Genomic DNA, 13,436 nt, shown 5'->3' with positions numbered 1-13,436 from the left:
GAAAGTTAGTACCGGTAGTCATCGGGTTAAACAATGTAAAAAGTAGTTCAGATAAATATGTCTACACAATAATACATCCTGTATTATATTCCCCCAAAAGTACATTTTGTGTTGAATACGTAAACCCAGCTTCAGCACTTGCACATTCTCACCTTTAATTTCAGCAAAGCGTGGCATTATTAAGCAGAAGAAAGGTATCTGTGACCCCTTCAAAGGTACGTTTAAGAATTGTTTTTGCTGATAAACAAATATACAGTTTTATTACAAAAAACAGCAAACATCAAATATGTGTAATACACTAAAATCTAGTTTAGGATGGGTACTTCCACACAGGTATCACAATTATACTTTTTTCTTATCAGATTTGATGCTGACATTGATATACACATAAAATATTATAAGAGTAATGAACCAGAACAAGAATTTAAAATTATAATTTTCCTTGCTTAGCTATCAACCCTGATTAGTATTGTACATGTGCATATATATGAGAAAAAAATTTTCAAGTTTTGAAAAAAGAAAGTAAAGTTTGTTAAAAATTCAATAATATGCAAGCAGAATATCACCTAATTTCAAACTTTAAAATCAGTTTAGAACTAAAAAGAAAACTACAAATGGAAAAGCCTCAGTTTAATATTTTTTATTATCAAGTATATAGGTGAAGTGATCTTTTATCATCAGTTCCTGCATGGATACTGCTACCATCACTTTTCTATTCCTTGTCAGTGCTGAAAAAAGTCTTGTAAACATAGTAAAATACTATTGGTATTATCCTTTGAGACTTTTGAGTATGTAAAAAACATGTAATTCTTGTGTACAGCATAGGGTTTTGTGTATCAGTGAATTGGATACGTTTATGTGCTGGAAATGCTCTATGTGAATTCCCTATGTGACAGAGATCACCAATCATTGATGTGGTTGTTTTATTCCAATTGGTAGAATTGTTGATATTGGTCTATAACTAGAAAGTAAACAATGTGATGAATGTCATGACACTAATTTTGTTGATAGTTTAAGTAAATTAGTGATAATTTCTTTTATTCAGTTTTGCTGTCGATATTTAGTGCACTGGTTCCACTGTCTTGAGACTTTTATACTTTCATAGCTGCTCTCCTTTTACCCCTACTGGGAATGTGTTTATTTTTCTTTTTTTCAACTGAGCTAGCATTTCCAGCCTAAAGTTAAAAAGAAATTTAAATACTATGTACACTTATGTTTTTCCTTGCATAAACGATGACTTCCAGACTAGGATCTCAACACTGGTGATCACTTTAAACTACTGAATTATCCACATTAAGCAAACCATCTTAAAATTATTTAGTTCATTTTGAGCATATGATCACAAGGGAGTAAATACCAATCATGATCATTCTTTATCAGAATAAGTTAAGAACAAAAATTTTACATGTTTTTAAAGAGTTATAATGTTTTTTGAATTATCAATGATATTCATATAGGGTTAAAAATTGAAAAGGACTGTTGGTAACTTCCTTATTCAAAATTTAATCTACCAAGAATCTTTTGATCGTAAAAAACAAAACCTTGTGTGCACCTGCTTAAAAAATATTGACCAATCATGATACTTCAGAATGCTAAGTGCACATGCTTCACTTAAATGAACCCATAGATGCTGAAGAGCATCTATGAGTATATTGGTTTGGATATATCAGTTAATAAACACTTAAACCTGTTATTTTTACAGTTTTCTTTACAAAATCTAAATATTTCTCGCAACCAAGACATAGCACAAGTTTATATAAGCTTCATATTTTACCACGTGGTTGATTGCATTTAGAATATACTAAATAATTACAAATCATGACACAAATAGTGTATCTTGTGGATATAAACACAACCTACAGGACACACTGTGTGTTATTAACAGGAGTGAAAGTACAGTGATTTTCCACCTTTTGTAGCTTGGACTGTGGTAATCCAAACTATTACACATTTTCAATGGATGTGCTCTACTGGACTCTTACTGAACATACCAAATTTCAAGGCAGTCCATTGAGACATATCTGAGATATAACATTTCCAATTTTATTGAGTTTATTCTTCTTTTTTTCTTTGCACCAAAAGCATGGAACTTTATTTGATAAAAAAAACATGCTTTTATGGATTTTTTTCAAATTTAGTACACTTATAGATAGATTTTTAAAACCTACAATTAGGAGTCTCGTTTGGTGTAAATATAAGCCACACTTGCAAAGTTATTCAACAAAAACTGCTGAAATTTAATAAAAATGTTTATGCATGCCTACACAAAAAGTCATCAGCTATCGGTCTAACATTTTTATTACAGCTTCACTTAAGACTAAAAGTGGACTGTTTTTAGTGTTTTTTTTTTTTTGTGATTCAGGTTAAAGATGGCTGATCTAGAGTAGCAAAACTATAAGGCGAAAGGATGTGCAGATACATTAGTCTAGATTAGGCCAAGCAAACTAGATTAGCAGTTTCTAGCTCAAGTTTTAAAAAAATCATATTCACTGCAAACTTTTCAGCACAAATGTATTAAATTTTATGAAATTATCCTAATTAAAAAATGTTTAGCATCATGTGATATTAGCTTAAGCAATTAGCATAAATAATGATGCTTGATATGACTGTACCGATTGCATGGGGGTGATGACAAGAAACTGTTAATCTAAATTCCATGGTGTTTGTATAAAAGAAGTTATTAACACTGTTTTAGAGAGAAAAACTACACCATATATTTGAAAGAATCTGGTTGGTTCTGAAAATGTAACGGTCTGTTCCGAATTATAGGGCTGTGATCCTAAAGCTGATGTTGGTTACAATCAAGTGCCACTTTCTTACTTGCTGTGGCTTGTTGATGTGTATTGACAAAACGTCATGATATCTAATCACAAACACCTTAGATGGGAAAAAAAGGTGTGGCCAGAAATGGATTGAGCATCCTATTTAAAGGAATGAAATCAAAACTGGTAGCTACACATTCTTTTTTAACTTGCATGCTCAATCCTTTTATTTGGGTGCACCTTTTTTCACACCTAAGGTGTTTTTGATTAAATCTGTTAAAGCTATAAAACTTGTACAAATAAGCCAATAGCATTAAACTTTTAGATATTCAGTAGTACGTTTGCAGTGAAAATATTTTTAATATTTTGATAGTATGCTATATGAGACTAATTATACATATACTGTAATTAAAGTTTATAATTGAAAAGTTTTACCTTCTATTTAAAAACTCTTGCTTTTAATAATGAAGCCCTTTTTGTTGTATTTACGGCAGTTTAAAGTGTGATACGCTACTATCTATGTGAAATCATGTGATCTTACTTGTATTATTTCAGACTAGCTGGGATGCCTTACAAGTATTTGAATATCCAGAGTTATATGAAGACTGTTTGGTATTAGTGAAGTTCTCTCTTTTGATGTAAGTATTTCTTGTTTTTTGCTGTATTGGATAACATTTCCTTGCTATACAGTTTACAATAAGTATTGATGTAAGTATTTCTTGTTTGTTGCTGTATTGGATAACATTTCCTTGCTATACAATTTACAATAAGTATTGATGTAAGTATTTCTTGTTTGTTGCTGTATTGGATAACATTTTCTTGCTATACAATTTACAATAAGTATTGATGTAAGTATTCCTTGTTTGTTGCTGTATTGGATAACATTTCCTTGCTATACAATTTACAATAAGTATTGATGTAAGTATTCCTTGTTTGTTGCTGTATTGGATAACATTTCCTTGCTATACAGTTTACAATAAGTATTGATGTAAGTATTTCTTGTTTGTTGCTGTATTGGATAACATTTCCTTGCTATACAATTTACAATAAATATGGATGTAAGTATTTCTTGTTTGTTGTTGTATTGGATAACATTTCCTTGCTATACAATTTACAATAAGTATTGATGTAAATATTTCTTGTTTGTTGCTGTATTGGATAACATTTCCTTGCTATACAGTTTACAATAAGTATTGATGTAAGTATTTCTTGTTTGTTGCTGTATTGGATAACATTTCCTTGCTATACAATTTACTCTAAGAAGTTGTTTAAGATTTCATAAGATTGTATCCTCAGCTAGTTTAGACTAGTTTTAAAGCTGTAATTAATATTTTAACATTATTTTGTATAGTAATAGTTTTTCTCAAGTTGTTGAAGTAATTAACTTTTTTTCTTTTCCAAAGCTTATAGTGTTTTGAATAAATCTTTAAGTCATTTACAGAATTAGATTAAATGCTTCACAAAAACACTGTAGACATTACAATGTCTCATAATGTATATTTGTTAATTAGGATGATAATAAAGTGTTATTACAAGATTTTAAATTTATATAAAATCAATTATCTTTTACCATCTAGAAATTATTTGATGCAACTATGTGGAATAACTGACTTTTCTATCAAAGATATTATAGATCCAAGTAAGTAAATTTGACATTTTCCAAAGAAGCTAGAATGTTAACAAGAAGTTGAGTTGAAGCTTCAGCTAAGATTTAATAGTAATTTGTAACATATATAACACGACTCTTTAGGGACCAATGAAATAACACCTAAAAATAATAATAATCAGCAACAAAATTTTGATATAGAACTTAAGATTAATGGATTGAGTTGAAACTCATGCCTGTATATGTATAGGCCTATCCTGTGCCTGGGTATTTTTTGAAAACTGTTTAGTACTTTAATAGATATTAAACTGCATAGATTAATGAACTAGGTTTCTTCAATGATTGAAGTTTTGACTTTATTCTCAGTGCCTGTTATGAAGGTGGGTCCTTCAGATAAACTTCTGAGTGTATACATACAGAGATTGGTAAAGAATAAAGAAGCAAATAGATAACTTGTTTAACTTTGTTTAAAACATAGGTGTGTGAGAATTTGTTTCAAAAACACTTTTATTAAATCTGATAATCTGCTTATATAATATTAAATGTTAATTAAAAAATACATAAGTATGAAAATAAAATATATTCAATTTTTATAGACATTATAGAATTGTATTTAATACAAACAAATATCCTATTACGTAAGTGAGTTTTGGGTTTGGATTTGTTATTATATGGTCTGTTGTCCAAGTTTCATTACAATGGTGGTATAATTAATAAACATTGTTCATTTCAAATTATTTTTTGGATTTGTCTGTACAGATGTTTTTGTGTTTTTAAATTGCTCTTAAAGCATTATAGTTATTAGATACTTTTTAAGTACCTGTAACTGTTTGAAAATTATAAATCAGTTTCTCTTTGCAAAGAAATATTGCATGCATAAAACTGGCCAAACATCACTTAAAAAATTGTGTGACAAGGATGGTTTGTGAATTTTAAAGTTGCATCTTTGCAGTTTTACTTCATAAAACAAGTTTTTATTCAGCTAGTTGAATCCATGTTTTTTGCCGTAGTAGGTCTTCAGTTGACAGTGAGAAATATTTTGCATATGTAAACATTTCAAGGTGATTAATTTGCTGTGAATTATCACTTGAAAAACTGAGACTAGTTTAGAATTGTCGAAAATAAATATTAAGTACTAATAATAAGACAAGGTGAAGATGATATAGCCTATATAATGGATTAAATTTACCCTCTTTTTTTTTGTAAAGCTAAGGTAAGAAAAAGAAAATTATCACATTGTAGCAGCATGTCACATTATTACTTGTTAGGACTATTTTCAGTATTATATGTGTGATAAATACAAAATAAATATTTGTAAGGCTTACAATATAAAAAGTAAAGTTACGGGTAGGGACTTTTAGCAGTTAAGAACCTGATAAGATTAATGTAAGATGGTTGGTTACCCTTGGGGCACTTTAATAACTTATATTTTCCCATCAAAAATTCACACTTTATATATATTTCTTTGTAGTCTTATTAACAAACTTTGCTTGCAAAAAATGGAAAATATAGTTCTAAGTAACCACAGTGATAAACTGAACTTCAACTTTGTTTGTATGCTCAGAAATAATTGGAAGCACTGAACGTGTCCGTCTTGTAAGGAAAGATAGAAAATTTTAATGTTATCATCTAATTATACATTTTATGAAAGTAACCATTGCTGCTTTATATTTTGTGAAACTACAGTACATTTTATTATGAGACTACTGAATGTTGGGTATTTACAGTTAAAGAACATTTTTTAAAATCGGGAAAAAGAGTGAGTACTTAATTGATTTGTCAGAAACATGAATTACCTGAGTTTTATTATGGATAACTTACTGGAGTAATAGTTAACAGTAAGCTTTGCCAATTTGTAAGAGATATTTCCTCCATGTTTTTCTGTTTAAATTTTTTTTCTTTCAAATATAGTGGCTGCTCAATAGATTGCACAACATAAAAATTGTTGTAATTTTGTTTTATTGTATAGTATTTTGTACATTGGAGTAAAAGAAATTGCAAGTTCCACTTCAAACCAGAAATATAGATTGTAAGCAGTATATATATATAAAAATTTGTTTTAAAGTTCATGCAAAATCTGTAAGGTTCTTGCAGACATTTGTTTGATAGTTTTTGTAGTATTTTGAATATCAAAGTAATAAAATGGTGAGAGAATTCTTAAAATCCTAGGTATAATGCAGTGGTCAGAAGTTTAAAGACATAGAAGACCTACCATTGAAGACCTCTAAAATTCTATCTTGTTGTAAAAAGATTTAAAAATGTAGAGCTTATTGTTAAACATTTTTTAAATTAATTGAAAAATTAAGTAAAGTTTTGTTAATTTATTCAAATGTTAATGAAGGGGAAAACCTATTGCAGAACCAAAGAGGACTCGGAAAATCCTGTCTCATTTGGTGGCATATTGGAATTATGCTGCAAAAGAATTTGAGAAGTGGGTTGAAGTTAAAGAAGAATATGTAAGAATACATAATGAATTTTACATAACTTATTGAACTAGGAGAAAAGATATTGTTATATGATGAAATTATACCCTGGATTTACCCAGTAATTTGTAATGAATCAGTTGACTACACCTAACCATTTCCATTTGTCTTGATAATAACCATAGTTTAAATATTATTTTTCTTCAAGACTTATGTCTCTAACAGTGTTAATGAGTAGGATGTCAATAACTTGAAATAATTAAAATGTTTTAATTATAACTCTAAAAATCAAAAATGTAAAAAGGTGTGAGGAACTTTTTTGCCTTGTTTTATGGTATTTCCCTTTGATAGAAATGCTTTATCCAACAGTGTAAGTGTTTGAGTTGGTGTTTCCAATATAATATGTTCCTCCAGTGGGACAGCAATAAATTTACTGACTTACAATGCTAAAATCCGGGCTTTGATTTCCTATAGTTGACACAGTAGATAGCCTAATGTGACTTTTCTCTAAAACAAAACAACAAAAGTGTAATATGTGTATTAAAATGTGGTGTTGCTTACTGCTTGTCATTAAGTACTCTGAGTGAAAATGTTTAGTTTTGTCTACAACAAAAAATTTGTATAAACATAGATTCTCTACCTCGAGATTTTCATGTGATTCTTGTCACTGGGATGATTCTACGTTTTTAGCTAAACCTAGGGATAAAATATTAGGAAGTTAGAGTCATTAGTTGTAAGGATATTGGACAGAACTTGCTAATCTCAGTCCTAATACTTCCTGTTTCTATCATGTTTGTGGGTACAGCCATTTTTCTTGCATGGTTAACAAAGGCAAGATTTGAGAGTATCTCATTTGAAGATTTTCCATTTGCCCAAGTATAAATCATTAACCACTAATTAGTCTCAAAATTCAAAATTTTTTATCAATGCTCAGTCTATTTATTACAATGCATAACAACCAGTTGAATGTTCTATAAAGAAACATCTCCCTTACCCCACTTAAGCCTCATCTTTATGTTGTCTGAGGACGTATCATTTGTTTAAGTCTGCGTCAAACAAAAATATCATATTTGTAGCAGTTTTAAATCTTGATTTTTCTAGCTAATTTTCTAGAACACTTTAGACTTCTTGTGTAACTAAACTTGTTACACTTCATAGTAATGCTGTCTAGCATAAGTTTGAAAATTGCATCTTCTTGCAGTATTTAGGCAGTAATGAAATAGCACAACAAATCCCTAATAAGTTTTTGTATAATGGATTTGTATCTTTTCTTTACATATTGTTGTGAAAGTGTAGTGGTTGTGACTTTATTAAAACTATAATCTTCTCTGTAAATGATAATAAATATTAATTTCTATAAAATTTTACCTTCATAAGGAAAGAGAAACAGTTTAAACCTTTATCTTTCATCTCAGTTTTCCAGGATAGGCAACTATGTAAACATAAATATATCTGAGATATCATAGTTGTTAATTTTTTACAAACAATGCATTTGCTTATTAATCGACTTATGTAAATTACATTGCAAGAACATAGGTTGTACATTCTGCAGAAAAGGAGATGAAACTCACCTAATTGTGGGGAAGAATGATGAGTTTGTGTATAGGAATTTTATATATACATATGAAAGTAGTTTATAATATAGTAGTTCCTCCATCACATCTTGAAGATGGCAATAAATCAGCAAAGATAAACCCTCAGCAGTGTTTTGGGCTTCATATTATAAATTGTTCTCTGCCAACCTGCTGTAAATCTCCAACTTTTTTCTTTTCATTCTCTACCACTTCTGTCCCTAATACAAACTCAGTTAAATTTAAGAGAGATAAGAAATAAAGTGGACATTAGGTCTAGAGGGAGTAGAGATAACAAACTTTGAATAACTTTGATCTTTTCATTTTGAAATGGAAGCCAAGCTGACAAGTATGAAAGTAAAATATTGACAAATTATTCTTCTAAAACATGAGCAGAGATAGAAATATACACATTGGAGCATTTATTTATGAAGTGATAAGAATTTAAAAAAGCTAGTCTGTCTTTGTTGAGTTAATAGTAATGTTATCAGGTTATTACCCATGTCTGTAAATGACTTAGCCTGCTACAACAAAATGTGTCAGTCTTTTGAAAGAAAATTCTGTGATAAATTCCAAAATGCTTTTACAAATAACATAAACTGTAAATAGAAATCATTCTTAAATCTACCAAAAGGGGAAAAAAATCTATTATATGCGCACAAGTTTCTCCCACAACAGTTCTTTGAAAAGAAGATCAATTATGTTCTACTCGGCAAAAGCTTGTTTGTAAAATTACAGTTGAAAAAGTTATTTATGCTAATAGCAAGGAGAATATGCTAAAGTAAGATTTCCTGGTCAGATTATTTCTTTGTTCATATAAAGCTTTAAAAGGTCATCAGTCATGTGATAAATTATACATGTATATGTTGGCAAAAATGGCACTGCAGTTAAAACTTTGTCATTATTGAATTGTGAGAAACATAAAACTGATGGATTCTGGTAAATTTGTTGAGTGGGAAAAAGTAGAGAGAGAATTCTCAGTTACTTTCAGCTTTTGTGGAAAACACCAGAAATAGAGCTGTCAAGTACCATACAACAAATAAATACTAAAGAAAAGTGCATTAGGGAATGTAAAAAAAAAATTCTAAGTTGTTTATTGCACTTAAAACAATTCTTCTTAAGTATATGATAAATGTAAGTTTTATATCATCCATTTAAACTCAATATTTTTTCACTGTATATTTAACATTACAAGATTATTAGTTATTATTATTATTATTAGATTTATTAGTTATAGTGTTACATATGGTTGTAATTTTACTATTACTGAAAGTTTTTCCATATAGATCAGTGTTAAAAGATTAATACTTGGAGAGAATTTTTCTCTACTGTAAAAGTAATCTGAAGAAGATTGTAAAATCAAATATTTAATTATTTCATATTAACTTTTTTTTTCCCCAAGCAATGTATAGCAAGAGAACGAGATGAGTTGCTAAGACAGAAAGATGAAATCAAACAAAAGATAAATGAACAAATAACATATCTACAAGAACACAGTGATGAATTCTTGCAAGTAAGTGTTCTCTGTTGGTTTCTAATGCTTTTCCAGCTTTTAACATTTAAACTGTTGCCACTCCCCCTTCCTCCCCGCTAATTGGATAAAGGAAAAACAAAATTCCACCCATAAGGAACTGAGAGCAACTTAATTAACTTTGGGATTAATGCATATTATATATGCTATATTTTACAAATTTTCAGTGTTTATACTCAAGATCAACCATTATTTATTTTGCTTATATCAATATAGATACTGATAATGGAAAAAGATGTATTAACTAATAACCATTACAAATAATTTAACTAATATTAATGACAACAGAAATTAAACTTAACATAGCTAATCGTGTTGTATTTGTTTTTTTAATAAGAACTCCCATTAATGCTCTTATATGAATTGTTAAGTGAGAAAGGCATTAAAAATATCAACAAATAAGTTTAAATAATATATTTTTAATTGTCATCATTTTAGGTACATTAAAAACAAATTTAGGAAAGTGCATACCTGATCTTATTTTAAATCAATTCATGTTTTATAATGGTTGACAAACCCTAACCTGTACTCTGGTGGGTTAGTGATAAGTTTACAGACTTGCAATGATAAAATTCAGGATTTGATTCTCCATAGCGGACAGAGTGCAGATAGCCAGTTGTATAGCTTTGCACTACGAAAATGACTAAACCCACATATTTTGTGATTTTAAAAATACTGTAACACACTGATATAAAGTAAAAGGTAACATAGCTTCATCTGTATTTAGTCATGATATTTTTATGCATGAGCCATGACTGATGCAGAATCGTTATGGCAGACTAGTTGTATGGTAGCCAAATGTATTAGTTAGTAATCTCATTACACATTTACTTATGTATTTGAATGTATATGCTATCTCTAATCTAAAATAGCTGAACCTTAAGTTAAAGAAAAGTATGTTTGTTTTTATTTGATCAAGGTCTATAATATAGACTCTACAGATATATAATAATGTAAGTAATTTGAATGATTTGTCTTTTCATGCCACATTAAAGTCAAAAATAAATGTAAACTCAAAACAAAATATAATTTCTGTGAAAAGATTTTGGTATATTATAGTTACAGTAATAATGCATTCAAGAAAAATTATTTTGCAAAAAATGCAGAATATTGTTTGAGTACACTAGAAACTAATATTTAAATTTGTAACTTTCAGGGATGTGGGTTTTTCTTTATATTTAAAATAGACTCTTGAATTTTTAACTTTTTGTTATTTTTCTCAAAGTATGCTAAATTTGTTCGTGCTTGGCACTCTGCAATGCACATACTTTAGGAATTACCTTATATTCAGGGTGCATACACATCTTTGAAAGTCCTTGTGGAAAAAATAAATAGGAATTTTATGAAATTTCAGTGGAATACGATTGATTTTGATCTAGATTTTAGCTTCCAAAAAGTGCTTGAAAAACATTCTGAGAGTGCTTAGAAAGTTCTTGAAAAGTGCTTGAAATTGATCTGAGAAATTCAGTATGAACCATGTGTATTATTACTATAATATGTTCTAACCCAACAAAATAACCAAGTTACAATTTTTAATTAGAGTTTTTATCTGTATGCATGCAAGAGAATTATTTCTGCTTGTTTATGGAAATGAAACATAAAAATAAGATTGGCCATCTTTATATGATGACTTTATCAAGAACAACATATGTACAAAAAATAAAATATCAGTTGATAATATTAGTCAAATGATATATTTGTGAAGCTTTAATTATTTGCAGGACAGGTTGTAACTCACTTTCATTCTTAAATTTAAATTATAGTTAACATTTTTTACTGTTTAAGAAAAAAAATTAGTAACATTTTCTCGAAAAAGTGTTTAAGTTTATTATTTTATCTGTCACGTACCGCATGTTATCTTGGAAATAGTTTTAGTCAAGGTGGTGGCAATTTATACATTAGATCTAAATTTTTTTTATGTTCTATAGCCAAAACGTCAAGCATAACCATGGTCAAGTAACTTAAAACCAGACCCAATTTTAAGCTGTTTATAAGGCAGACAAAGTAAATAATTTAAAATGAGATAAAGCTTTATTTCCAATATGCGAGAGAAAAAAAAGCTTCATAATTTTGCATAAAAAAATTATTGAGTGGAAGGTTTTATAATTATCAGAAAAGTGTTATATACATGTATTTTTTTGTGTGTATGTGCTAGTCCCTTATTAGAATATTAACTTTTGAAAAATTGTAAATATGTTGTAAACACGTTCATAAACTTATAAAACCCATAAAAGTCTTGGTTTGAATAATACCAAATTTGATTGTAATGCTATTTTACTGGTAAAGATTTTTAGTCAAAAACAAAAATAGATATTTCTGTGATATTCCAATGTACATAAAACATTTGTTGTGTAATTTTGTGTGGCATCAAAACAAAAATCTAGAAATTAAAATACTTTTTTTCTACCAAGTTCAACAATGATAATTTTTCTAGAAGTTTATATTATTTTGTACGGTACATAAGCTTAAAGAAAGTTTTCATTCTATTTTTTTCTAACCACCTCAAGACTGAAGAGAGGATCAGAAGTTTGCAGTCTGAATTTGATGAAAAATATAGACATAGGGTAATTGTTTTGATTTATAAATTTTGTTGTTTGAAATGGTTTTAAATGCTTTATATTAAAATGTATGATAATAATTCCTAGGACATGTAATTTTCTCATTTTTATTTTATTTTTTAGTGGCAAAAATATTTTAACATTTGATTAAAATATTAGTCCTGAAAGCTTAACAACAAAAGTTAAAAATCATTTTCAATGAATATTTGTGTGGCCTTTGTGAAACAAATGTTTATATATAAATACATACGCACACACACATGTTGTACATGTGGTTTAATTTTAACTGTGTTTTAGGTATACTGACCTGTTGACTTAGACCTTTCACACACATTTTAAAATACAAAATGCTTTGCTTTTGTAATGTATTTTTTTATTTTACACCTGCTAGGCTCCTTGTGTGTATGGACTGGGAAGCAGGACCAGATAAAAGTTCAATCAGTAAAACAGACATTTAATTTTCTGATCCCTGATAAATGTTGTTAATCCAATAGTCCAAATTATCTTTGAGCTAAATATTGATTTCATTCGGAATTTCTTCTGAAAAAATATTTCTCTGACTTCTTTTTTAACTTGCTTTATTGAGTCAGGATTTAAAGAATGAAAAGTAGATATTACATAATATACACTGAGTGGTCACAAGTAAAATAGACACCTAATTTTTCGTCATTTAACTAATTTGTGTTTACAGAGCACTATATAAATAAAAGTGGTTCGTACACTAATTATCTTGTGCTACAACGTGCCTAGAACTCAAGGTTCTCTCGAATTGTCAGATTTTGTTACAGGAAGGATAGTTGGCCAAGCAGATGGTGGAATAAGTCAGCGGCAAATTTTGCAGAATTTGGGAATCCCGCTTTCAACAGTCAACAGAATCATCGTGCAGTTCAGGAAACATGGCAAGGAAACAACTGAGCAGCGTCCGGGTCGTCCTGGTCCATCAGAGAGGACAAAAATGGCTGGCAAGAGAAGCATCGAAATTGAT

General features: G+C 29.0%; 1 protein-coding gene across 1 annotated transcript in view; it reads left to right on the top strand.

Moving 5' to 3' along the window:
- LOC111088772 (kinetochore protein Nuf2-like) overlaps positions 1 to 13,436 on the top strand; it is a 36,936-nt gene that overhangs the window by 7,139 nt on the left and 16,361 nt on the right. Inside the window, exons 4-8 of the mRNA XM_022399707.1 lie at positions 3,318 to 3,400; positions 4,340 to 4,401; positions 6,727 to 6,824; positions 9,765 to 9,875; positions 12,401 to 12,457. Of these exons, the coding sequence (XP_022255415.1) occupies positions 3,318 to 3,400; positions 4,340 to 4,401; positions 6,727 to 6,824; positions 9,765 to 9,875; positions 12,401 to 12,457 (411 nt within the window). The remainder of the gene's footprint in view (positions 1 to 3,317; positions 3,401 to 4,339; positions 4,402 to 6,726; positions 6,825 to 9,764; positions 9,876 to 12,400; positions 12,458 to 13,436) is intronic.

Source organism: Limulus polyphemus, unplaced genomic scaffold (genome assembly GCF_000517525.1).
Source record: "Limulus polyphemus unplaced genomic scaffold, Limulus_polyphemus-2.1.2 Scaffold4399, whole genome shotgun sequence".
NCBI lineage: Eukaryota > Metazoa > Arthropoda > Merostomata > Xiphosura > Limulidae > Limulus > Limulus polyphemus.
The sequence above is the reverse complement of the archived record's forward strand: the minus strand, read 5'-3'. Positions and strand labels throughout refer to the sequence as shown.